Source organism: Leucopleurus acutus (assembly GCF_964270905.1).
Source record: "Leucopleurus acutus genome assembly, chromosome: 7".
NCBI classification, from domain to species: domain Eukaryota; kingdom Metazoa; phylum Chordata; class Mammalia; order Artiodactyla; family Delphinidae; genus Leucopleurus; species Leucopleurus acutus.
This window is the reverse complement of record NC_139150.1, coordinates 56393111-56419281: the sequence shown is the minus strand read 5'-3', so window position 1 is coordinate 56419281 and position 26171 is coordinate 56393111. Positions and strand designations below refer to the sequence as shown.

General features: G+C 38.1%; 1 protein-coding gene and 1 pseudogene across 3 annotated transcripts; one reads left to right on the top strand and one right to left on the bottom strand.

Moving 5' to 3' along the window:
• Positions 1-1369: 1369 nt before the first annotated feature.
• Positions 1370-25825, bottom strand: IL33 (interleukin 33). Of its 2 annotated transcripts, none has more exons than XM_082842845.1 (8): positions 25672-25825; positions 13473-13580; positions 7201-7326; positions 6514-6654; positions 5266-5373; positions 4306-4356; positions 3314-3411; positions 1370-1945 (listed from the first exon to the last, which is right to left on the bottom strand). In XM_082842845.1, exons 2-8 carry the CDS (start codon positions 13567-13569, stop codon positions 1739-1741), a joined length of 828 nt encoding a protein of 275 aa, XP_082698971.1. In that variant the 5' UTR covers positions 13570-13580; positions 25672-25825; the 3' UTR covers positions 1370-1738. The 2 variants fall into 2 exon arrangements, with proteins under 2 accessions (XP_082698971.1, XP_082698972.1); XM_082842846.1 differs by having other exon boundaries at positions 3314-3408.
• On the top strand, positions 21369-22926 carry LOC309963567 (heterogeneous nuclear ribonucleoprotein A3-like; annotated as a pseudogene). The gene has a single exon. The product of its transcript is annotated as a heterogeneous nuclear ribonucleoprotein A3-like (transcript).
• Positions 25826-26171: the final 346 nt, after the last annotated feature.

The following is a 26171-nucleotide window of genomic DNA, read 5'->3' as shown; positions in this document are numbered from 1 at the left end:
GTTTATTCAAGAATATGAACAATGTAATGGATATATTTGGTTACTTAATAATAATCGTTTAAGTATATCATACAGATACACATGGTGAACATTTAGTGTTTTTCAGAGGGAGTGATATAGATTCTGCTTTTATTTTTGTCTCTATAGTAAAATTATTGACAAAGTAATGAATCAAAGATATATTGTTCTATAATTGTTTGCACTCATACAGTAATTCTCAGCCTCTTTTATTTTATGTTCCATCAACAGTTATATTCAATATATCTCAACAAATTAAAAAGCCGACACTTTCAGAAAAAGTCATATTTTATAAGTATTCTGTCATTATGTTTGTCATTTATTATCAGTATTACACCTGTGAAGAATTACAGTAGAAATTGCTAAGGTTTTAAAATAAGCAAAAATTATTTAGTAGTTGAGAAATGTTATTATATGGTTGAGTATAAACTTTAGTACCTTAGTAGCAATAAAACACAAAGACGTTTAATGAAGAATACTGCCATAAATAGGTTTAGATAAAATTCTACATCATCAGGTAGAAAAAGCAGAATAAAAATGTTGGCATCCAGAGGTCAGGTTACGTGGAAGTGAGGTCGGGGGTGCAGAAGGACACAGATGGTCAAAAGAAATGGAGAAAGAACAGAAGTCAAGTGAATATTCCATAGTAAGCAGGGTTATTGGGAAGCTAAACAACAAAAGGCCTTGTGCATGTCGGAAGAAAGGATGAGAAGAAATTTTGTCCAAGGTAATGAATATATCAAAAGTCATAGATTCCTGGAAGCCCGGGTCAGAAGAACATATGAAGGATAACCAGTTATTGAAATTGTAATGTTAATCCTGTGTCCCGTCTAAGCTCTAGTAGGTTAGAGGACTTATGTCCACACCATGGTACTTGGAACCCATGGTACTTGGAACCCATGGTACTGGGATGCCCAAACATATATTGTGGCTCAGTGCTTTTAAAAATATTCTAGTTTGTTAGATATTCCTAATAATTTCAATTTCATGTCTGAACTAAAATTTATTTCACTTTCTAATGTAAGAATGCCTTGCTTAAAGTTAACTCAGTCTATAAAAATCAGAATTTTAAAAGTGAGTTAGAGGTGAAATTATTCACTTTTAAAATACTAGATTTGTTTTCCTTAATTTTTAAATTATCCTTGCCTTTTCACATATTTATATTACCTGTCTAACTATATAGGCATCTGAAGTTTCGGTATTTACAAACTTGGTGTTTTATTCCAGTTGTGAAATGGTAAATCTGTGTAGCTTCCAGTTGTTTTTTTAATTAGTGGCTCTAGTGTTTGAGGCTATTATTTGGAACGAGGGAGAATTATGTCCCTATGTAGCTCTTTAAATTGATCCCTGTCTAAAGCAAAATTGCGGATCAGTCCCTTTGCTTCTCCCCAGAGGTCTCAGCTCAAAATATGAAGAAGTTCTTTCAGGACTGAAAGAGGAAAAATGTAAAGGTCAGGCTGTATCTCTTCAGAATGTTGGCAAATCTCTTTACCAATATGCTATTTAATATACCAATACTTGTACTGAATATGCAGTGATACAGAGGGAAATAAAAAACAGAACTGAAGGATTATAAAAAATATTTTTATACATAATAAGGAAAACATTCCTCAGCATACTAAACATTCCATTTCCCTTCATGTTGTCTGTCTCTTTATCGCTTATCCTTTCTCCAGTGGTAGCTGTTTGGACTACTCAACCCAAGATCCGCAGTTTTCCATCATATTAAGTTTGAGAGCTTAAATATGGTATTCTCTTCATTTGAATCCTCAGGGTGTTCCCCTCGTTTAATAAGAGCTAGGTGGTTATCCTTTACTCCTAGAAACACTCCAGGATTGCTCTTACATTCAAATGAAACACATTGGGAGGTCTCCTCATGAAGGACAAAGAAGGCCTGTTCTGGCAATTGGTTTTCACATTTTTGTAGCTGAGGAAGACAAGAGAGAAAGTAACCAATATGTGAGTTGGAAGTCCAGAGTCAACTTTACATCCCTGTATTGGAAACTAAAGGAGAATAATTATTCATAACTTGATATTTCTAGCAAGCCTGCTTACTGAGAAGGGGATGGGAGGTGGGGAAGAAATGAGCAGAGGGCCAAAGTAGGGGGATTTGATTTGATTCACTGATAGTATATTTTGAGAGACATGATGGCTTAGAATGACTGGATCTGGATGCAGTATTTCTGGATTCATACTTCTCTTTTGCCATGTAGTATCTCTGAGACCTGGACACTTTGCTTTACCTTTCAAGCCTCAGTTTTTTAGTGTAGCCAGTTTTCTAGATCGGTCAACTCCCAACTTACCCACAGATACATGAGTGATAGAAATGATTATTATTTTAAGTTATTAAGTGTTAGGGATGGTTTGTTACACAGCAAACCTAACCAATACAATAACTTCATAAGAGAGTTACTGTGAGAATTAAATGAGATAGTACTTGTAAAACCTTTAGCACACTTCTTGGTATATAATAAAGCTCAGTAGGGGTCAGCACTTATTATTGAGTAGTTATATATGCCAAACACTATTATATATACTTAGGAATGTTTTGTTAAGGGAGATGCTGATTACCATCCAGAGTTTATATTAATACCTTGCATGGCTATATTAGTTAGCTCTATATATTTATATAATTTATCTTCTATATTATACTTTAATGTTTTCTTCCTTGTGTCCACTTTGGCTTGTTTGTTCCTCAAGATGTTTATAATTCTTCATCATGACCAATATAATACTGCTATTTACTAACTGAAGAAGACAATGCAGTGAATCCTATGATTAAAATGTAGATTATTATGTTATCTATATATCTTGGCATGTGGAAATGTTTATGACTCTCCCTTTAGCAGTCTCAGAGTATAAAATTAGTTTTTCAATTGCCTAAGAAAACCATATTTTACAAGGAAATACTTCCTCGAAGAACATAGTAGTTCCTACAGCCAAATAGAAAGGATTCGAGTCATTCTATATAGCAGTGCTTCTCAAACTTTAATGTACCTATGAATCTCCTGGAGATTTGTTAAAATGCTGATTTCGATTCAGTTGTGAGGGAGCCTGAAAGTCTACATTTCTAAAAAGCTCCCAGGCAATGCTGTACTGCTGGCAGAGATCAAACTTTCAGTAGCAAGGCTACACATGCCATTTCACTCCCTTCCATGTTCCAGAAGCAAGTTATTAATCATAACTGATTTTGTTTTATGTACAATAGCACAAACAAAACTTCTTCTTCAAAGTACCCCAAATCTGCACAGATGAGTAGAGTCAGTCATGACAGTTAGGTGCATATTTCTATTACCTCCACAGAATGCTCCTTACTGTTGGCATGCAGCAAGAAGTCTTTGTCTTTTGTGGGGCTCAGGTTTACCATTAACTTCCGATGATCACCACCACCTTCTTGCAATTAAAAAATGCAAATTATAAAGTTAAGAATTGTAACTCATTTTAATTTAAATGAATTTAACACCCAGGAAAAGAGTCCAAGATGTCATATAAAATAACTATTTCATTCAACAACACATCTCTTAGAAATACTTGTACCCAGATGAAACTAAAGAGTCATTGGACAGTAAGGGGTAATTCTAAGTCCCCTTAGGAGAGAGGTTAGTTTTCTTATATACTATTAGAATACTAGTAGAATTGTGAGTCTCATGGGTGTTGCTCTAGTTGTCAGCTTCCCTGTCTGCATAGAAGGCCACTGATGGTTGTCCCCCAATATCCAACTCCTCTTTTTGTGTAATAATAGAATGTTTCCCAGCCTGCCTTCTTGTAGCTAAGTGTAGCAATATGTCTAAGTTCTGAGCAATATAAGGTGAATAGAAGTGTCAGGTGCAACTTCCAGGTTGCGTCCTTAAAGGGAAATAGAACTCAAATAATACATCTGTCTTCCTCTGTCCTGCTGAATGGATATTTTCATGGTGGCAAGGAATCTTGAACCATGTGGATGTTGGCAGAGCCACAAAGAGAAAAGGAGCTGGGTCTGGGCAACCTGTTGAGCAGAACTGCCATTCCAGCCCTGGCTAAAACAGAAATAAAGTTTTGTATAACTTAAGACACTATTATTCTGAATCTCTGTTAAATGTAGCCAAACCTTTATCCTAATTATTAAACTGCAAAATGGATGAGATGGAGTATATCAGTTTAGAATCTTAGATCCAAGATTTTTACCATGAGTTTGGGCTGGAGAGAACCTTCTGAGACTGCTTTCCTTTCCCATGGAGAATTTTTGGATTTGTCTTTACCCTAAATTTAGGAATTCAAGCACTAGAGCTACCCAGCTTTCGAAATTACCTGTTTCACTTGAGGGGAATTGGGAATCATAGTAACGGAGTAACACCTTGTCTGAAAGAGAATGCATAAAATCCCTTTGGTGAGATACAATTTTATCAAATGGTTCAGTTTCAACATATATATAACATCAGAAAACATCCTCTTCTTTTATTGTATATCAATAAAAGCAAAACTTCTGTGGTTTTGAGAAAGGTCTTAAAAATGTATAAATATATTCTGAGGAATTCTCCAACAATGTTGGTATTAAAATATTTAAAATGTTGTTCATAGCACTGGTATATTCTTTTACTAGAGTTTATACTTTAGTGATACTGATAAAGCTGGAAAGACCTAGTAGATAATTTAGCGATAGCAAGTATATGTGGTACCTCTTTCCACATTTCACAACAGATACCACTTCTCAGTATCATCCTTCTCCCCTGATGAATCCTGAATAAGCTTTTTTTTTTTTAACTTATTTTATTTATTTATTTTTGGCTGCTTTGGGCTTTTGTTGCTGCACGGGCTTTCTCTAGTTGTGGCAAGCAGGGGCTACCCTTCGTTGCAGTGCGCGGGCTTCTCATCGCGGTGGCCTCTCTTGCTGCAGAGCACGGGCTCTAGGCGCATGGACTTCAGTAGTTGTGGCTCGCGGGCTCTAGTGCGCAGACTCAGTAGTTGTGGCGCACAGGCTTAGTTGCTCCGTGGCATGTGGGATTCTCCCGGACCAGGGCTCGAACCCATGTCTCCTGCATTGGCAGGCACATTCTTAACCACTGCGCCACCAGGGAAGCCCCCTGAATAAGCTTCTGAATCCTCCTCAATATAGTGATAGTCAAGCATCCCCTGCCAATGCATTGGAGTTAGCACATAGCATGAAATCTATTTGCCATGTCTGAGTTAATCTATTGTTTATGGTTTGGTAAATTTATTTTACTTTACTAGTCATCATTATATCATTAAAGACAAAAGGAAATATTCTACCTTTCTCTTGGTCTTTTCCTAAGTCTTCAACATAGATCTCATAATTTCCATCCTCGAAAACAAAAGTAATGTATTGATCGTTGTATGTACTCAGGGAAGCAGAATGTTCTGTAACAAGTAAAAATCTTGTCATTAAGAATTCAAAAACCTTGTTTCCATGAAAAATCTTTTAGAAATTAAAAAAAAGCTTTCTCAATAGGTTGTGTTTGTTTCTGCAATTTGAGCTGCACTTTGTCCATCACTGTTGGACAGATGAAAGCCTCTGGCACAAGCTTAATGTAGCTAAAAGGCTGAGGTGTGCCACCTGAATGGGATTAAAGATGCCAGCATCCTGCATGAAGGCTATGGTAGGCCATGTTAGTGTGCTTATGGGAGGGTTTAGTGGGGAGAAAGAAGCTGGAAAAGTTATAGAGTTTGCCTGAGGAAACCTCTGCTTCCTGACTCCACATGATCTAGGGAACTATGGGCAAGAAGGGGCTGTATTTTGATAGACATGGATAAGTGAATACCCATCTGTAAAGCATGGAGTTACTCAGAGACTTTCAACAGTCCTGGAGAATGCAGATGTGAGCCTCATTCTGTCTTCTGGCTAAATAACAGTGACACTTAAAGCAGTACTCTCAATTTTTTTTTAATATACGAGTGCACATAGAAAATGATAATATTTCTACAGCATGTTGGGGTAAACTGGAGCAGATTTAGAGACTACATATATAGGTCCTGGAGGAAAAAATCATATTTTCATTATAGTATAGAATTATGCTAAAGAAAATAATATATAAAAAATTAAGAATATTAAATATTGTATATTTGCACAAGTATGTGATATAATTTAAAACCATTTTAACAACTATTTAAAATACTTGAGTTGAAATTATATTTAAAAAATATAATAGCTCTTCCTTTTCTTTCATTGTCAAAATGTTGAAGTTCGGGGAGATAATATGGTTATTCCCCTAAAGGATAATGTATTTTTCTCAGGAATAATGTATATGAAATTCCAATCCATAGCAAGCATTTCAAAATAATAATGGAATGCTAACTATAGAATGCACATGCATTGTTAGAGCAACTACCCTGTACTTAGTTTGGATACCACTACATGGGCACATCAGCAACAAATGGACAGAAGTTTCTGATATATTTACATGAAATTGTAGACTTGGGGCTGCTTCCTGGAGTGGCATTTCCAAGGTCCGTGTCTTACCTCCCTCCTCACCCTCACACCACCCCTGTGACCAGTCTTACCTTTGATACTTGGAAGACCAGTTGCTGTAGTATATTTCTGGACCCTAGTTTTATCGAAGGCGAAGCTCTTCACAGACGGTCCAAGGTGTTCCAGCTCCTGACAGGCAGCGAATACCAGATGTTTCTCTTTGTACGTTTTAGCTGCAGGATAGGTGTAGGAATAAGACTGGACTGTCAGTCCTCACTCTGTGCAGACCCCTCTCCCATCTCTCCTTTGAGGATTTCCAGTCGAGGCTGCTTGCTGACAATGATGAATGACCCCAGGATTTCAGTCACCCCATGGTCTGAAGGAATCAATACCTCCTATACACTTATATCCCAATAGGGCACACCCACTGGAGTCCAGGCAAAAGAAAACTAGTCACCCATGGTCTCAACACCCAAAAGGCAACCACTATTCATTTTAGTTTACTTCCTTTAAATGAAAAAAATAAAAATATTGTAAATATATTTATAATTTTGTATCCTCTATTTTTACTTAATATTATAGCATAACCATTTCTCCCATGCTATTAAAAACTCTATATGCCCTTCTGAAAATGGCTAAAAAATAGTTCATCATCCTTATTCTTTTCCAGAAGGAATTTGGATGAGGGAAAAAATTATGTATCTTGATGTGGTAAGTGAAGGCAAATAGATGCCCATCATTATGTTGCAAAATTATCAGGAAATGCAGTTTCTCCTTACCTGTTCTTGGCGAATGCCTTTTGGTGGTTTCTTTCCTAAAGTAACAGGTCTTCTTTTCTATTTTAAGGCCAGAGCGTAGCTGCATAAAGACCATGGGGCAAACTTCTTCAGCCTTCTGTTGGGATTCTGAGCAATTGAAAAAATTGTGATACCATTTCATTCCATCCATCTTTATCCTTTTACAAACCCTGAGTGTACCAGACCAAGAAAGCAACTACAGGTCCACAGTATCTTATCAGAAACCTTGGGGCCAGTTGTGTTTCAAAATTCAGAGTTTATTAGATTTTAAGATTGTCATGTAGACCATATATTGTATATAACTAGAACACCCAGCAGGGACTAGGGCAGCACCTCATAATAAAAAATTTTATAGTGAAACAGGAAAATTTACATAAAGTGAAATAAATAAAGACCTCATGTGGTTCAGGTCAGGATTTAGCTGTCAAATGAGTTCAGGTCATATTTTGCTGTCAAACGAGATACGAAAAACTTTAGGTCTTTAGAAAAGATTTTGGTTTCAAAATTGGTTTAAGGGAGTGTGGATCTACATCCAACATATAGCAATTTTTGCCTAACTGAGGGGGAGCTCTTTGATCATATGAAATCTACAATCATTTCTACTTATCTAGAGTATACTTTTAATAATTTTGGAGAGATGACTATAGTCTATAAAGGTTATTGATACTAAAAATAGCCGACCATGTTAGGGAGCTTTCTGCCTATGTTTTCTTCTAGGAGTTTTGTGGTTTCAGGTCTTACATTTAAGTCTTTAATCCATTGGGCGTTAATTTTTGTGAGTGGTGTAGATAGGAGTTAGGTTTCATTCTTTTACATGTTATTATCCAGTTTTCCTAGCACCATTTATTGAAGAGACCATCTTTTCTCCATTGAGTATTTTTGACTCCCTTGTCAAATATTAGTGTGTCTACAGTGGGCCAAGCACTGTGCTGATAATTCTACATACTGTTGCCTTTAACCCTTCACAAATAATATTGCAAGGTAGGTATTATTCTCTTTGTTTTACAGATGATGATTTGAAGTTCTTAGCATTCACAACACTTGCCCAAGGTTACAGGTCTGGTGAGAAGATGTGACTCAAGTGTGTCTAATATCAAAGCTATGCTTCCATCTACCTCCATCTAAAAAAAATGCTACACTACAACTTTAGGGAATAGCAAAATGCAAACTGAAATTAAATCAGTTGAAGTAAAAAAAATATAATCAGTTATTCAGTAATTCTGATTTCATTTATCCAAATAAAAATTAAAATCTCAAATAAAACATTAAATTTGTCACTTGGAAATCATAAAAAGCCTTTCAAAGTCAAATAGAAAAGAAACACTTGAGTCATAGGATCTCAATTTCCAACATTATAGTAAATGAATTATCAAGCAATTTATGCAATGTAGCCAAATTTCAATTATTGACAGTAATTCAGAAAATGAAAATAATTCCTTGTGATTTGAGACCCATTCTATGATTTTTTTTTTATTCTCAAGAAGATTTGCCTTCCTAATATGCTTTTCAAAGTTAAGGGGAATAAACTTTTGTTAGTTACTGTTTTGAATTATCTATATCTTACTTCCAATTCAGATGGGCATCTACCTTTAAGTATCTTCAACTGTCTGAACAGGGAAAGGCCATTAAATCATACTCATTCACCCTGGAAATCCCTAATATTCCTTTATAATACAGATATGTCAGCTACAGTATCTCACATTTATATAGTGCAAAGATAATTTACAAAGCTGTGCCAGAGCCAACACTGAACTTGGTCTCCTGACAACTAATTTAATACAATATGTCATTAATTGCATGTTTTGTGCTGGTCTTAGCCTGTCAATAACCAATGTTGTTTTCGGACTGGCTGTTAAGGTTCTTATTATGATTGCAAGATGACCTTCAGCAATAACCATCAGGAAACTGAAGAAATAAAGGTTAATTAATTATAGGATCTGTAAATTACACTGCATATCTGGGACCCCACAGAGAAGTCACAGGTAGAGAGGGTACACGGGCGTGGGGTTCTGCTTTTATTGGGGTTGAGGGTGGGAGCCTAGGATAGCGAGAGCTCACTATTTATTGGTGAATTTAAAACATAAAAGCAGGAATTTAAAGTGTGGGAAGAGAAAAAAAGAAAGTAGTCCAAATGGCCAGTTATGAAAATCAACCAAGATCTCCTTTTCTTTATCTAGTCTTGTGGCTGGCCATGTATTTATTTGAGATAGCCATCTTTGAAGTAGATGCCTCTTTGTAGTGGATACCTCTTTGAAGTGCATGCCTCAGCAATCAAAGCTTAAGTCGGGCACTTGCATTACAAAATAGAAAAACAAAATCCACCTGTCAGGGTTTACACTATACTGTATCACATCGTCTCTTCAGAGTTAAAAGGCATAAGATGATGCTCTAAGCATGCTCATTCCTGTATGCTTCTCATTATGTGTAGCATCCCATGAGGTATCCCATGCCAGGTATGTCTAATATTGAGAGTGGACTCTTTGGGGAGGAGGATATGGGTCTTGGGTAGTTAGAAGTGAGGGTCATAGCACTGGGGAAATATTAGGGATGTAGAAAAAGAGAATTGAGGGCTAAATATGTGAATGTAAGGGCTAGCATCTAGTGAGACAAACACTAGGTATAATTCCTTGGGGGATGACTGTGTTTGAAGTATTTAAAATACTTTACATTGGGAGAGTTTGGAAGAAGGTATACTTTGGTATTCAGGGCAGCTGAAACTGTGGTGTGAGGGTTGTGTTCTTGGGAGGAAAGCATGAAGCGGTCATGGCCATAGGAACTCTGTAGAAGAGAGTGTTCCACTAGGGTCAAAAAGCCAGCTCAAACTTATGAAAAGGCTGTTGCCATTTCCTGTGTCTCCATCCTGCTTGATATCTGAGGGCAGTGTATTTATATGGCTTTTAAGGAAATTCTCATAAACAGTTTCATCATAGCAACTGCATGATGAAATCCCTTAGGCATTTCTGGTGAGTAAATGGTAATGGGCCTGGAAATCTTTTTGTAGAGCCAGACCACAGCTGGCAGGAACTACAGAAGGGAATCACTTCATCTTCCATTTTTTCCCCAAACACTAATTTTACCAAGGTCTCTTTGCCCTGTTTACTACCTTTGACCCGTTTGTTGCATTTGACTTGGGGACCACTTCCTTCTTTGAACCCTTCTTCCCTTATTGTTGTATCAGCTGTCTCCTTGGATTCTCCTTGTTTCCCTCTGATCAGTCCATCTCTGTCTCTTTGTTAGTTCTTCCTTCTCTGCCTGATCCTAAAACGCTGGTGTTCCTGAAGGTTTTGTCCTTTGCCTTTTTTTCTCACTCTAGGCTTTCTTTCTGGGCAATCTTGCTTGCTCCAATGACTTCAATCATCTTTTTCTATGTTGATGACTCCCCAAACTGTAACTCTACCTTTGGTCTGTCTCCTGAGCTTTATATCTGTTGCTCTTTCTCTACAGAAATTTTGATGCCACAGGGCATTTTGACTAAAGTTACCTTAAAGCATGTCTCTTTCTATCTATGTAGAGCCTTCTGAATTCTGGACATCTCTACCTGAATGACATACACATACCCCAAATGCAAATATACTCATAATAAAAAAACAACTTCTTTATCTTTTACCCCCAATATATTCCTCCATAATTCCCTATCTTTAAAAACAGTACCTCTATCTGCCGTTATCTGCCCAATTTTTAAATCAGAAAGCTGAGAATTATCCATTTTCCCCTCTCTCTATCCTTCAATTTATTCGGTTTACCATACTGATTTCACTTTCTGAACGTATCTGAATTTTAGTCTTTCCATTCTGCCATCTTAGGTCAGGCCCTCATCACCAGACCCCTAAGATGAATGCAGTAGACCTCTGATCAGTTTCTATTTCTACTCTTGCCTGCTTGCTCTATCTTCACTACCACCAACATGGTCTTTCCAAAATAAAAATGTCTTGTTTTTCCTCAATTAAACATTTTCAGTTGGTTCCCTACTGTCCACAGGATAAAGTGAAAGCTCCTTCACTGTAACAGAAGATCTTCTGTGGAGAGCTGCAAACTAAAGGGAGTGATCCCTACTCAGTTCTACCTTCAACTATTGTCATGTAGGGATATGGGCCCATTTGTTGCTAGATCTTCAGAGTTTTTGAGAGAAACCACACATTCAGACTTTTATGCAAAATCTCCCAATTTTTAAATGTTGTCTCAATTAATAAACAACAGTAATACTATTCAGGCCAACTAAAATACTCCTGCTGGATGGATATGTCCCAGGGCTCCCATATTGTGACCTCTGGATAGATACATAAGGACACTGTATTTTCAGGGCAGGGAAAGGGTTGATGGATATGGGGGAGAGGAATTAACAGAGGAGAATGGCCTGACCCTGAGGAGTAGCTTCCTAGAAACGGGGAAGGAGATGAGTTTGGGGAGAGGCTTTCCTCTAGCTCATGAAGCCCCGTACCCTGTTGGCACTAGAGGTGAAATGCCCTGGTGCAGACCAGAACTCATGTGGGACCTGACTGTATGGATACCTGTAGTGGTTGGGTATTGCGTTTTATGGCTTTGTGATTGTGTAAGATCCTGCTAGCCCAGGGGAGGAGAAGGAATTAAAATGAACTTTGTTGTTTGGGGGCTCAGAGCAGTTTATTTAGAAAAATAAGATGTGACATTTTTGAAAAGCAGTTCATACCTGTCACACACCACACAGGGATCTGTTGAAATTTTAGCCAGGAGTGTTTAAATAATGACAATTATAGTATTAAACTGAGCCAATATTGTTGGAAGGGAAAATCTGCTAAGGAACCATAAAAATAATGCGATGAGATTTGGGATTATCTTTATCATTGTTTCTCTGAATGGTGTAAATAAGCAGTTAGGGCCACTGAACCCCGACAGGTGGGGTTACATTTTCATTTTCCATCAATGCCAGAAACTCTGATGTATATTCCAGCCTGCTCCCTCCCTCATTCCAGTATCTACATAGAGCCCACATCTCCTAGGGTACAAAGAAAATTCATTTTTATTAAGAGGGAATTTGGAGACACAGAGTCACTTCTAATGAGTCACTGTTCCTGCAAGGAGCATTTTGACTCAGACATAAATAAAAGAACTAACTTAGCTGTGATTTCCTGGTGATTCAGAAACCGCAGTCCAATTACTGGATTTCCTACTTACAAAAGAAGAGCATGGGTGGGCCAGAGCCTCAGGGAGACAGAAATGATATTCTTTAACACTGCTTTCTCTTCTGGCCTAAAATGTTCAGGGAAATGCAGAAGAGCACAAAGGACAAAGATATGCCAGTCCCCACTACCATTTCTCATGCTGTATTTTCTTTCTGGTCCACCAGAGCTCTGTTAATTCTTTTGTGTTACTGCTCTCAAATGAAAAACATGAGAATAAATTTGCATAATTCTTTTCTAGGATAAGTAATTTTAAGAATCAAAGATGTTAATAGTCCTTTGATTTTAAAGGTAAGGCTACTACCTGACTTAGTTACCTTTCAACTTATTCCAAACCCTTTGAGTTTGCAATTGGACAGACTTGAGCATCATTTGGTCAATTCTGCTTTATTTGGGTCCTGGATTATGCAAATATATTTGCTTGTTATTCTCTCTTTTATCAGAAGTCTCAAGTCAAGACCACAAGCTCGATATACCAAAGGTCTTAATAAATGTTTGTTGAATAAAAGTGGGTCCGTTTAAATTTTTGTTAGGAAATCTGGGGAAAAGGTTTTGGGATTTGGTGGCAGGAAGTATGGGTAGAGAAGGGGTTAATATGAAGGGCCATAATTACATTTATCACTATTAGCAGGTTAAAGTCATCTGAGCCACTCCTGTTCTGTGGTATATCAAATAAGCAAAAGTTGGCCAGATATAGTCTGTTTAAAACCAGCACTGGGCTTCCCTGGTGGCGCAATGGTTGAGAGCCCGCCTGCCGATGCAGGGGACACGGGTTCGTGCCCCGGTCCGGGAAGATCCCACATGCCGCGGAGCGGCTGGGCCCGTGAGCCATGGCCGCTGAGCCTGCGCGTCCGGAGCCTGTGCTCCGCAACGGGAGAGGCCATAACAGTGAGAGGCCCACGTACCGCAAAAAACAAAACAGAACAAAACAAAACAGCACTGACTGTGTTACACATTTATGAGCCATCCCTTTCAATTTCAGCTCTTGTATTCCTAGTAGTTTTTGGTAAGGTAGAATGTATAAACATTGGAATAATAAAGATTTGGTAACAGGTAAAAAATAGTGTGTAAAACAATCAGAAAGGCTTAAGTCCTTACTTCTCAACTTGGGAGATTCTACCAAGGCTTTGCCTGCTGAGCTGTTCATCTTTGCTGGGGAAATTTTGGTGGTTGAATACTTCATTTCAGGCTTCATTTTTCAGGCTTCTGTTGGATTAACATATAATATAGTTCAATTGTCTCAACTTGAAAACAAACAGAAACAACTGTGGCTAACTCAGTATAAAATTGATAACATAGCCACATAGAGAAAATAATAATTTCAGTAAAGTTTGAACATCATATTCTGAATATATATCTATACTAGAAGTATAGTGAGAGGACAAAAAGAACTGTAAAGAAATCTTAAACTTTACTTTCTGGATTTGTTGTTAGTGGAAATATTGGTATTGAAATTCTGAGATTGTTTTTGCTATACTATGGAATAAAACAAATGTATTGGTGTTATAGGATTTTCACTGCAGGGAAAAGGAGATATAAATATAAAATCAAAGAAGAAGGGAAAATCCCTGTAGTGTTAAATTTGAATTACCAATATCAGTGTGCCCATATCTTAGTTTCTACATACTTTCTCCACTAAAAGGAGCCAGGATTCTAGATCTGGGCTGGGAAAGTAGAAGTGAACATTGAGTACCTTGTTGTGCCATAAAGCAGTGAGTCATTAAAAAATTAGTGAGATTGTGTGAAAAGGACACAGGAGCCCCTTTGAAGGGTCTCCTGCTGGGCAAATTAGGCATAGTTTGTGCATCAAAAAAAGTGATGGTTGCTACCTGGGCTCTTTGGTGGGGCTAATGGCAGACTCTGGGAGGGCTCACGCCAAGGAGTACTTCCCAGAACTTCTGCTGCCAGTGTCCTTGTCCCCATGGTGAGCCACAGCCGCCCCCCACCTCAGCAGGAGACCCGCCAACACTAGCAGCCATGTGGATGACAGGCTCTTGGTGCTCCAGCCGGGTGTCAGGGCTGTGCCTCTGAGGTGGCAGAGCCAAGTTCAGGACACTGGTCCACAAGAGACCTCCCAGCTCCATGTAATATCAAACGGCGAAAATCTCCCAGAGATCTCCAACTCTGACCCAGCTTCACTCAATGGCCAGCAAACTACAGTGCTGGACACCCTATGCCAAACAACTAGTAAGACAGGAACACAACCCCACCCATTAGCAGAGAGGCTGCCTAAAATCATAATAAGGCCACATACACCCAAAACACACCACCAGACGTGGACCTGCCCACCAGAAAGACAAGATCCAGCCTCATCCACCAGAATACAGGCACTTGTTGCCTATACCAGGAAGCCTACACAACCCAATGAACCAAACTTAGCCACTGGGGACAGACACCAAAAACAATGGGAACTACAAACCTGCAGCCTGCAAAAAGGAGACCCCAAACACAGTAAGTTAAGCAAAATAAGAAGACAGAGAAACACACAGCAGATGAAGGAGCAAGGCAAAAACCCACTAGACCAAACAAATGAAGAGGAAATAGGAAGTCTACCCGAAAAATAATTCAGAATAATGATAGTAAAGATGATCCAAAATCTTGGAAATAGAATGGTGAAAATACAAGAAACGTTTAACAAGGACCTAGAAGAACAAGAGCAAACAGTGATGAACAACACAATAAATGAAATTGAAAATTCTCTAGAAGGGATCAATAGTGGAATAACTGAGGCAGAAGAACGGATAAGTGACCTGGAAGATAAAATAGTGGAAATAACTACTGCAGAGCAGAATAAAGAAAAAAGAATGAGAAGAATTGAGGACAGTCTCAGAGACCTCTGGGACAATATTAAACAACCAACATTTGAATTACGGGGGTCCCAGAAGAAGAAGAGAAAAAGAAAGGGACTGAGAAGATATTTGAAGAGATTATAGTTGAAAAGTTCCCTAATATGGGAAAGGAAATAGTCAATCAAGTCCAGGAAGCACAGAGAGTCCCATACAGGTTAAATCCAAGGAAAAACACAACAAGACACATATTAATCAAACTATCAAAAATTAAATACAAAGAAAAAATATTAAAAGTAGCAAGGGAAAAAGAACAAATAACACACAAAGCAATCCCCATACGGTTAACAGTTGATCTTTCAGCAGAAACTCTGCAAGCCAGAAGGGAGTGGCAGGACATATTAAAATGATGAAGGACAAAAACCTACAACCAAGATTACTGTACTCAGCAAGGATCTCAATCACATTTGACTGAGAAATTAAAACCTTTACAGACAAGCAAAAGCGAAGAGAATTCAGCACCACCAAAGCAGCTTTACAACAAATGCTAAAGGAATTGTCTAGGCAGGAAACACAAGAGAAGGAAAAGACCTACAATAACAAACCCCCCAAAATTAAGAAAATGGTAATCGGAACATATATATTGATAATTACCTTAAATGTAAATGGATTAAATGCTCCAACCAAAAGACATAGACTGGCTGAATGGATGCAAAAACAAGACCCATATATGTGCTGTCAACAAGAGACCCACTTCAGACCTAGGGACACATAGAAACTCAAAGTGTGGGGATGGAAAAAGATATTCCATGCAAATGGAAATCAGAAGAAAGCTAGAGTAGCAATTCTCATAGCAGACATAATAGACATTAAAATAACAACTATTACAAGAGACAAAGAAAGAGACTACATAATGATCAAGGAATCAATCCAAGAGGAAGATATAAAAATTGTAGATATTTCTGCGCCCAACATAGCATTTCCCTTATGTATTGAGGTGCTCCTAACAGCCATAAAAGGGGAAATTGACAGTAACACAATAAGAGTAGGGGACTTTAACACCCCACTTTCACCAATGGACAGATCATCCAAAATGAAAATAAATAAGGAAACACAAGCTTTAAATGATACATTAAACAAGATGGACTTAATTGATATTTACAGGACATTCCATCCAAAAACAACAGAATACACATTCTTCTCAAGTGGTCATGGAATATTCTCTAGGATAGATCATATCTTGGGTCACAAATCAAGCCTTTGTAAATTTAAGAAAACTGAAATCATATCAAGTATCTTTTCTGACCACAACGTTATGAGACTAGATATCAATTACAGGAAAAATCTGTAAAAAATACAAACACATGGAGGCTAAACAATACACTACTTAATAACCAAGAGATCACTGAAGAAATCAAGGAGGTAATCAAAAAATACCTAGAAAAAAATGACAATGGAGACACAACAACTGAAAACCTATCGGATGCAGCAAAAGCAGTTCTAAGAGGGAACTTTATAGAAATACAGTCCTACCTTAAGAAACAAGAAACATCTCAAACAAACAACCTAACCTTACACCTAAAGCAATTAGAGAAAGAAGAACAAAAAAACCCCAAAGCTAGCAGAAGGAAGGAAATCATAAGGATCAGATCAGTAATAAATGACAAAGAAATGAAGGAAAAGATAGCAAAGATCAATAAAACTAAAAGCTGGTACTTTGAGAAGATAAACAAAATTGATAAACCATTAGCCAGACTCATCAAGAAAAACAGGGAGAAGACTCAAATAAATAGAATTAGAAATGAAAAAGCAGAAGTAAAAACTGACACTGCAGAAATACAAAAGATCATGAGAGATTACTACAAGCAACTATATGCCAATAAAATGGACAACCTGGAAGAAATGGACAAATTCTTAGAAATGCACAACCTGCCGAGACTGAACCAAGAAGAAATAGAAAATATGAACAGACCAATCACAAGCACTGAAGTTGAAATTGTGATTAAAAATCTTCCAACAAACAAAAGCCCAGGACCAGATGGCTTCATAGCGAATGCTATCAAACATTTAGAGAAGAGCTATCACCTGTCCTTCTCAAAGTCTTCCAAAATATAATAGAGGGAGGAAAGCTCCAAAACTCATTCTACGAGGCCACCATCACCCTGATACCAAAACCAGACAAAGATGACACAAAGAAAACTACAGACCAATATCACTGATGAACATAAATGCAAAAATCCTCAACAAAATACTAGCAAACAGAATCCAACAGCACATTAAAAGGATCATACAGCATGGTCAAATGGGGTTTATCCCAGGAATGCAAGGATTCTTCAATATACGCAAATCAATCAATGTGATACACCATATTAACAAATTGAAGGAGAAAAACCATATGATCATTTCAATAGATGCAGAGAAAGCTTTCAACAAAATTCAACATCCATTTATGATAAAAACCCTACAGGAAGTAGGCATAGAGGGAACTTTCCTCAACATCGTAAAGGCCATATATGACAAACCCACAGCCAACATCGTCCTCAATGGTGAAAAACTGAAAACATTTCCACTAGGATCAGGAACAAGACAAGGTTGCCCACTCTAACCGCTATTATTCCACATAGTTTTGGAAGTTTTAGCCACAGCAATTACAAAAGAAAAAGAAATAAATGATTCCAAATCAGAAAAGAAAAAAGGAAAACTGTCACTGGTTGCTGATGACATGATACTATACATACAGAATCCTAAAGATGCTACCAGAAAACTACTAGAGCTAATCAATGAATTTGGTAAAGTAACAGGATACAAAATTAATGCACAGAAATCTCTGGCATTCCTCTACACTAATGATAAAAAACGTGAGAGTGAAATTAAGAAAACACTCCCATTTACCATTGCAACAAAAAGAATAAAATATCTAGGAATAATCGTACCTAAGAAGACAAAAGACCTGTATGCAGAAAAGTATAAGACACTGATGAAAGAAATCAAAGATTATACAGACAGATGGAGAGATATATCATGTTCTGGAGTGGAAGAATTAACATTGTGAAAATGACTATACTACCCAAAGCAATCTACAGATTCACTGCAATCCCTATCAAACTACCACTGGCATTTTTCACAGAACTAAAACAAAAATTTCACAGTTTGTATGGAAATGCAAAAGACTCCAAGTAGCCAAAGAAATCTTGAGAAAGAAAAACAGAGCTGGAGGAATCAGGCTCCCTAACTTCAGACTATACTACAAAGCTACAGTAATCCATACAGTATGGTACTGACACAAAAACAGAAATATAGATCTATGGAACAGGATAGAAAGCCCAGAGATAAACCCACGCACATATGGTCACCTTATCTTTGATAAAGGAGGCAAGAATATACAATGGAGAAAACACAGCCTTTTCAATAAGTGGTGCTGGGAAAACTGGACAGCTACACATAAAAGAGTGGAATTAGAACCCTCCCTAACACCATCCATAAATATAAACTCAAAATGGATTAAAGATCAAAATGTAAGGCCAGACACTATCAAACTCTTAGAGGAAAACATAGGCAGAACACTCTATGACATAAATCACAGCAAGATCCTTTTTGACCCACCTCCTAGAGAAATGCAAATAAAAACAGAAAAAAACAAATGGGATCTAATGAAACTGAAAAACTTTTGCACAGCAAAGGAAACCATAAACAAGATGAAAAGACAACTCTCAGAATGGGAGAAAATATTTACAAATGAAGCAACTGACAGAGGATTATTCTCCAAAATTTACAAGCAGCTCATGCAGATCAATATCGAAAAAAACAAACAACCCGATCCAAAAATGGGCAGAAGACCTAAATAGACATTTCTCCAAAGAAGATATACAGATTGCCAACAAACACATGAAAGAATGCTCAACATTCTCTAATCATTAGAGAAATGCAAATCAAATCTACAATGCGATATTCTCTCATAAAGGTCAGAATGGCCATCAACAAAAATTCTACAAACAATAAATTCTGGAGAGGGTGTGGAGATAAGGGAAACCTCTTGCACTGTTGGTGGGAATGTAAATTGATACAGCCACTATGGAGAATAGTATGGAGGTTCCTTAAAAAACTACAAATAGAACTACCATATGACCCAGCAATCCCACTACTGGGCATATACCCTGAGAAAACCATAATTCAAAAAGAGTCATGTACCACAATGTTCATTGCAGCTCTATTTACAATAACCAGGACCTGGAAGCAACCTAAGTGTCCATCATCGGATGAATGGATAAAGAAGATGTGGCACATATATACAATTGAATATTACTCAGCCATAAAAAGAAACGAAATTGAGTTATTTGTAGTGAGGTAGATGGACCTAGAGTCTGTTATACAGAGTGAAGTAAGTCAGAAAGAGAAAGACAAATACTGTATGCTAACACATATATATGGAATCTAAAAAAAAAATGTCATGAAGAACCTGGGGTAAGACGGGAATAAAGACACAGACCTACTAGAGAATGGACTTGAGGAAATGGGGAGGGGAAAGGGTAAGCTGTGACAAAGTGAGAGAGTGGCATGGAAATACATACACTACCCAATGTAAAATACGTAGCTAGTGAGAAGCAGCCACAAAGCACAGGGAGATCAGCTCGGTGCTTTGTGACCACCTAGAAGGGTGGAATAGGGAGGGTTGGAGGGAGGGAGACTCAAGAGGGAAGAGATATGGGAATATATGTATATGTATAACTGATTCACTTTGTTATAAAGCAGAAACTAACACACCATTGTAAAGCAATTACATTCCAATAAAGATGTAAAAAAAAAAAAAGAAACAAGAAAAATCTCAATAAACAAACTAACCTTACATCTAAAGCAATTAAAGAAAGAAGAACAACAAAAATCACCCCAAAGTTATTACAAGAAAGAAATTATAAAGATCAGATCAGAAATAAATGAAAAAGAAATGAAGGAAAGAATAGCAAAGATCAATAAAACTAAAAACTGGGTCTTTGAGAAGATAAACAAAATTGAGATATCATTAGGCACACTCATCAGGAAAAAAAGGAAGAAGACTCAAATCAACAGAATTAGAAATGAAAAAAGAGAAGTAACAACTGACACCGCAGAAATACAGAGGATCATGAGACATTACTAAAAGCAACTATATCCCAATAAAATGGGCAACCTGGAAGAAATGGACAAATTCTTAGAAAAGTACAGCCTTCCAAGACTGAACCAGAAAGAAATAGAAAATGTGAACAGACCCATCACAAGCACTGAAATTGAAACTGTGATTAAAAATCTTCCAACAAACGAAAGCCCAGAGTCAGATAGCTTCATAGGAGAATCCTATCAAACATTTAGAGAAGAGCTAACACCTATCCTCTCAAACTCTCCAAAATATAGCAGAGGGAGGAACACTTCCAAACTAAGTCTACGAGACCACCATCACCCTGATACCAAAACCAGACAAAGATGCCACAAAGAAAGAAATCTACAGGCCAGTATCACTGATGAACATAGATGCAAAAATCCTCAACAAAGTACTGCAAACAGAATCCAACAGCACATTAAAAGGATCATAAACCATGATCAACTGGGGTTTATCCCAAGAATGCAAGGAATCTTCAATATATGCAAATCAATCAATGTGATACATCATGTTAACAAACTGAAGGATAAAAACCATATGATAGTGCTTCCCTGGTGCCGCAGTGTTTGAGAGTCCGCCTGCCAATGCAGGGGACACAGGTTCGTGCCCCGGTCCGGGAAGATACCACATGCCGTGGATCAGCTAGACCCGTGAGCCATGGCCACTGAGCTTGCGCGTCCGGAGCCTGTGCTCCACAAGGGGAGAGGCCACAACAGTGAGAGGCCCGCGTACTGCAAAAAAATAAAAAAGAAAAAAAAAAGAAAAAGAAAACCATATGATAATCTCAATAGTTGCAGTAAAAAGCTTTTGACAAAATTCAACTCCCATTTATGATTAAAAACTCTCCAGAGTTTTTAATCAAAATAAAAAAGCCAATAAAAGGCATATATGACAGACCCACAGCCAACATTATTCTCAATGGTGAAAAACTGAAACCATTTCCTCAAAATCAGGAACAAGACAAGGGTGCTCACTCTCAGAACTATTTTTCAACATAGTTTTGGAAGGTTTAGCCACAGTAGTCAGAGAAAAAAAAACAAATAAAAAGAATCCAGGCCTCTTCCTCTCGGTCCCATATTGAACTCGAGTTGGAAGAGGCGAGTCCGGTCTCAAAATGGAGGTAAAACCGCCGCCCGGCCGCCCCCAGCCCGACTCCGGCCGTCGCCGTCGCCGCCGGGGGGAGGAGGGTCATGATCCAAAGGAACCAGAACAGTTGAGAAAACTGTTTATTGGTGGTCTGAGCTTTGAAACTACAGATGATAGCTTAAGAGAACATTTTGAGAAATGGGGCACACTTACAGATTGTGTGGTGATGAGAGACCCCCAAACAAAACGTTCCAGGGGCTTTGGTTTTGTTACTCTTGTGTTGAAGAGGTGGATGCAGCAATGTGTGCTCGACCACACAAGGTTGATGGGCGTGTAGTGGAACCAAAGAGAGCTGTTTCTAGAGAGGATTCTGTAAAGCCTGGTGCCCATCTAACAGTGAAGAAAATTTTTGTTGGTGGTATTAAAGAAGATACAGAAGAATATAATTTGAGAGACTACTTTGAAAAGTATGGCAAGATTGAAACCATAGAAGTTATGGAAGACAGGCAGAGTGGAAAAAAGAGAGGATTTGCTTTTGTAACTTTTGATGATCATGATACAGTTGATAAAATTGTTGTTCAGAAATACCACACTATTAATGGGCATAATTGTGAAGTGAAAAAGGCCCTTTCTAAACAAGAAATGCAGTCTGCTGGATCACAAAGAGGTCGTGGAGGTGGATCTGGCAACTTTATGGGTCGTGGAGGAAACTTTGGAGGTGGTGGAGGTAACTTTGGCCGTGGTGGAAACTTTGGTGGAAGAGGAGGGTATGGTGGTGGAGGTGGTGGCAGCAGAGGTAGTTATGGAGGAGGTGATGGTGGATATAATGGATTTGGAGGCGACGGTGGTAACTATGGCAGTGGTCCTGGTTACAGTAGTAGAGGAGGCTATGGTGGTGGTGGACCAGGATATGGAAACCAAGGTGGTGGATATGGTGGCGGTGGTGGAGGATATGATGGTTACAATGAAGGAGGAAATTTTGGAGGTAACTATGGTGGTGGTGGGAGCTATAATGATTTTGGAAATTATAGTGGACAACAGCAATCAAATTATGGACCCATGAAGGGGGGCAGTTTTGGTGGAAGAAGCTCGGGAAGTCCCTATGGTGGTGGTTATGGATCTGGTGGTGGAAGTGGTGGATATGGTAGCAGAAGATTCTAAAAACTCAGAAGAAAAGGGCTACAGTTCTTAGCAGGAGAGAGAGCGAGGAGTTGTCAGGAAAGCTGCAGGTTACTTTGAGACAGTCGTCCCAAATGCATTAGAGGAACTGTAAAAATCTGCCACAGAAGGAACGATGATCCATAGTCAGAAAAGTTACTGCAGCTTAAACAGGAAACCCTTCTTGTTCAGGACTGTCATAGCCACAGTTTGCAAAAAGTGCAGCTATTGATTAATGCAATGTAGTGTCAATTAGATGTACATTCCTGAGGTCTTTTATCTGTTGTAGCTTTGTCTTTTTCTTTTTCTTTTCATTACATCAGGTATATTGCCCTGTAAATTGTGGTAGTGGTACCAGGAATAAAAAATTAAGGAATTTTTAACTTTTCAAAAAAAAATAAAAATAAAAAGGAATCCAAATTGGAAAACAAGAAGTAAACTGTCACTGTGTGCAGGTAACATGATACTATACATAGAAAATCCTAAAGATGCCACCAGAAAACTACTAGAGGTAATCAGTGAATTTGGTAAAGTAGCAGGATACAAAATTAATGCAGAGAAATTTCTTGCATTCCTATACACTAACCATGAAAAATCAGAACATTGCATTTACCAGTGCAACAAAAAGAATAAAATATCTAGGAATAAACCTACCTAAGGAGGCAAAAGACCTGTATGCAGAAAACTATAAGACACTGATGAAAGAAATCAAAGATGATACAAACAGATGGAAAGATATACCATGATTTTGGATTGGAAGAATCAACATTGTGAAAATGACTATACTACCCAAAGCAATCTACAGATTCAATGCAGTCCCAATCAAATTACCAATGGCATTTTTCACAGAAGTAGAACAAGTTTTTATGTACAGTTTGTATGGAAACACAAAACACTCCAAATAGCCAAAGCAATTTTGAGAAAGAAAAACAGAGCTGGAGAAATCAGGCTCCCTGACTTCAGACTATACTACAAAGCTACAGTAATCCATACAGTATGGTACTGGCACAAAACCAGAAATTTAGATCAATGGAACAGCATAGAAAGCCCAGAGATAAACCCATGCACATATGGTCACCTTATCTTTGATAAAGGAGGCACGAATATGCAATGGAGAAAGACAGCCTTTTCAATAAGTGGTGCTGGGAAAACTGGACAGCTACATGTAAAAGAATGAAATTAGAACACTACTTCACACCATTCACAAAGGTAAGCTCAAAATGGATTAAAGACCTAAATGTAAGTCCAGACATTATAAAATTCTTAGAGGAAAACATAGGCAGAACACTCTATGAAATAAAGCACAGTAAGATCGTTTTGCACCCACCTCCTAGAGTAATGGTAATAAAAGCAAAAACAAACAAATGGGACCTAATGAAACTTAAAATCTTTTGCACAGCAAGGGAAACTAAAAAAAAAAAAAAAGAAAAAAACCAAGCAACCTAATCAAAAAATGGGCAGAAGACCTAAATAGACATTTCTCCAAAGATATACAGATTTCCAAGAAACCCATGAAAGGATGCTCAACATCGCTAATCATTAGGGAACTGCAAATTAAAACTACAGTGAGATATCACCTCACACCAGTCAGACTGGCCATCATCAAAAAATCTAGAAACAATAAATGCTGGAGAGGGTGTGGAGAAAAGGGAACCCTCCTGCACTGTTGGTGCAAATGTAAATTGATACAGCCACTATGGAGAACAGTATGGAGGTTCCTTAAAAAACTACAAATAGAACTACCATATGACTCAGCAATCCCACTACTGGGCATATACCCTGAGAAAACCATAATTCAAAAAGGTATGTACCACAATATTCATTGCACCACTATTTGCAATAACCAGGACATGGAAGCAACCTAATTGTCCATCAACAGATAAATGTATAAAGAAGATGTGGCACATATATACAATGGAATATTACTCAGCCATAAAAAAGAACGAAATTGAGTTATTTGTAACGAGGTGGATGGACCTAGAGTCTGTCGTAGAGAGTGAAGTAAGTCAGAAAGAGAAAAATACCATATGCTTATGCACATATATGGAATAAAAAAAAATGGTACTGGTGAACCTAGTGGCAGGGCAGGAATAAAGATGCAGATGTAGAGAATGGACTTGAGGAAACAGAGGGGGAGGGGAAACTGAGAAGTGAGAGAGCAGCACTGACATATATACAGTACCAAATGCAAACTGGATGGCTAGTGGGAAGCTGCTGCATAGCACAGGGAAATCAACTCGATGCTTTGTGACGACGTAGAAGGCTGGGATAGGGAGGTGGGAGGGAGGCTCAAGCGGGAGGGAGTTTGGGGGTATATGTATACATATAGCTGATTCACTTTGTTGTACTGCAGAAAATAACACAACATTGTAAAGCAATTATACTCCAATAAAGATTAACAAAACAAAACAAAAAAACAAAGTACAATGGGAAACCAAAGAAGGGTTTTAAGTAATATGGAATATGACTTAGTTTTTAAAAGAGTGCTCTGGCTGCCATTTTAGGAACAGATTGAGGGAAGTAAGAGGGTAGGAATGAAACCAGTAGGGAGTCTGCATTAGTGCAAACTCTTAATAATGATAGTGGTGGCGATAATACTAACGGTTATAACAGTTACAGTATCTTGGACATCTTCTGTGGGTCAGATATTTTACATACATTATTTATAATTGTCACCATGACACTAATATTTGAATATCATTGCCTCCATTCTAGAAGTGAGGAAATAGAGGCTCAGAGAGATTAAGTATCTTGGAAAAGGCCACATAGCTAATAAGTAACAAAGTCAGAATCTGAAATCAAGTCCATCTGGTTCTTTCTCTTATTCCATGGAAGCCATTGGTAGAATGAAGTAGAATTATATTCCTGGGCCTTTAATTCCATTCACTGTGTCATCAAGATTGCATGTTCTGGTTTGTGCAGAGGATCTCTGAGGATGTGGTGGGATTACACAACCCGTTGTTGGCTACCAGAAAATTACTGAAAGAAGTCAGCATCCCAAAACTGGTCCTGTCTGGTAGGGGGAAGAAAAAATGGGGATTATAGCTAAGCTTGGCAACACTGTATGACTTAATTCTGAGAGATTTTGCAGGGAAGCAGAAGGGAGAAGGTAAGAGAGGAGTGTGCTCACACTGACCTTCTACTCCCTTGATTGTGGTGGCTTCACTTCTTTCTTCTGGGGGAGATCAGAATAAGTGATGTCGAGGAAAGGGAGGTTGAGTTTGGGGAACCATGAGACAGCACTCAAACTGAATCACTTCCTGTCCCCCACTCCCCACATCTCTGAAAATTTCTACATGCCTCCTAAGGAGAGGAAACACTCTATTAAGAAATCTGGCAAATCAATCTATGACTCAAGCTGAACCTTTTGTTAGAGGAGGGGAAGGATGGTATGAGTTTTTAGGAAAACTTTCTTTTATGTCTTTAAGGTAAATAACACAGTATTTATAAAACACTTCTATGCTTTCTCACGGTTTTCCTGGATGCAGTCTTATCTAACCATTTTTATACACTGGTACGACCTGCCCTTCAGACTTTCTAGCCTCACACAGCCCCTTCCTCTATGCCCTGTGCATTTTAGACCCACTGGACTATTTACTGTTCCTCAAGCTACCATGCACTCTCACACCTCCATGC

Bases quoted from the DNA above. Each gene is read 5' to 3' on its own strand.
- IL33 (XM_082842845.1), bottom strand. From the start codon at position 13,569: ATGAAGCCTGAAATGAAGTATTCAACCACCAAAATTTCCCCAGCAAAG. The intron at 5,374-6,513 runs GTAAGACTGGTC...TACTTGTTACAG, and splicing joins TGGTCTTCCAAGTATCAAAG to AACATTCTGCTTCCCTGAGT. The intron at 4,357-5,265 runs GTAGAATATTTC...ATTCTCTTTCAG, and splicing joins AGGAAAAGACCAAGAGAAAG to ACAAGGTGTTACTCCGTTAC.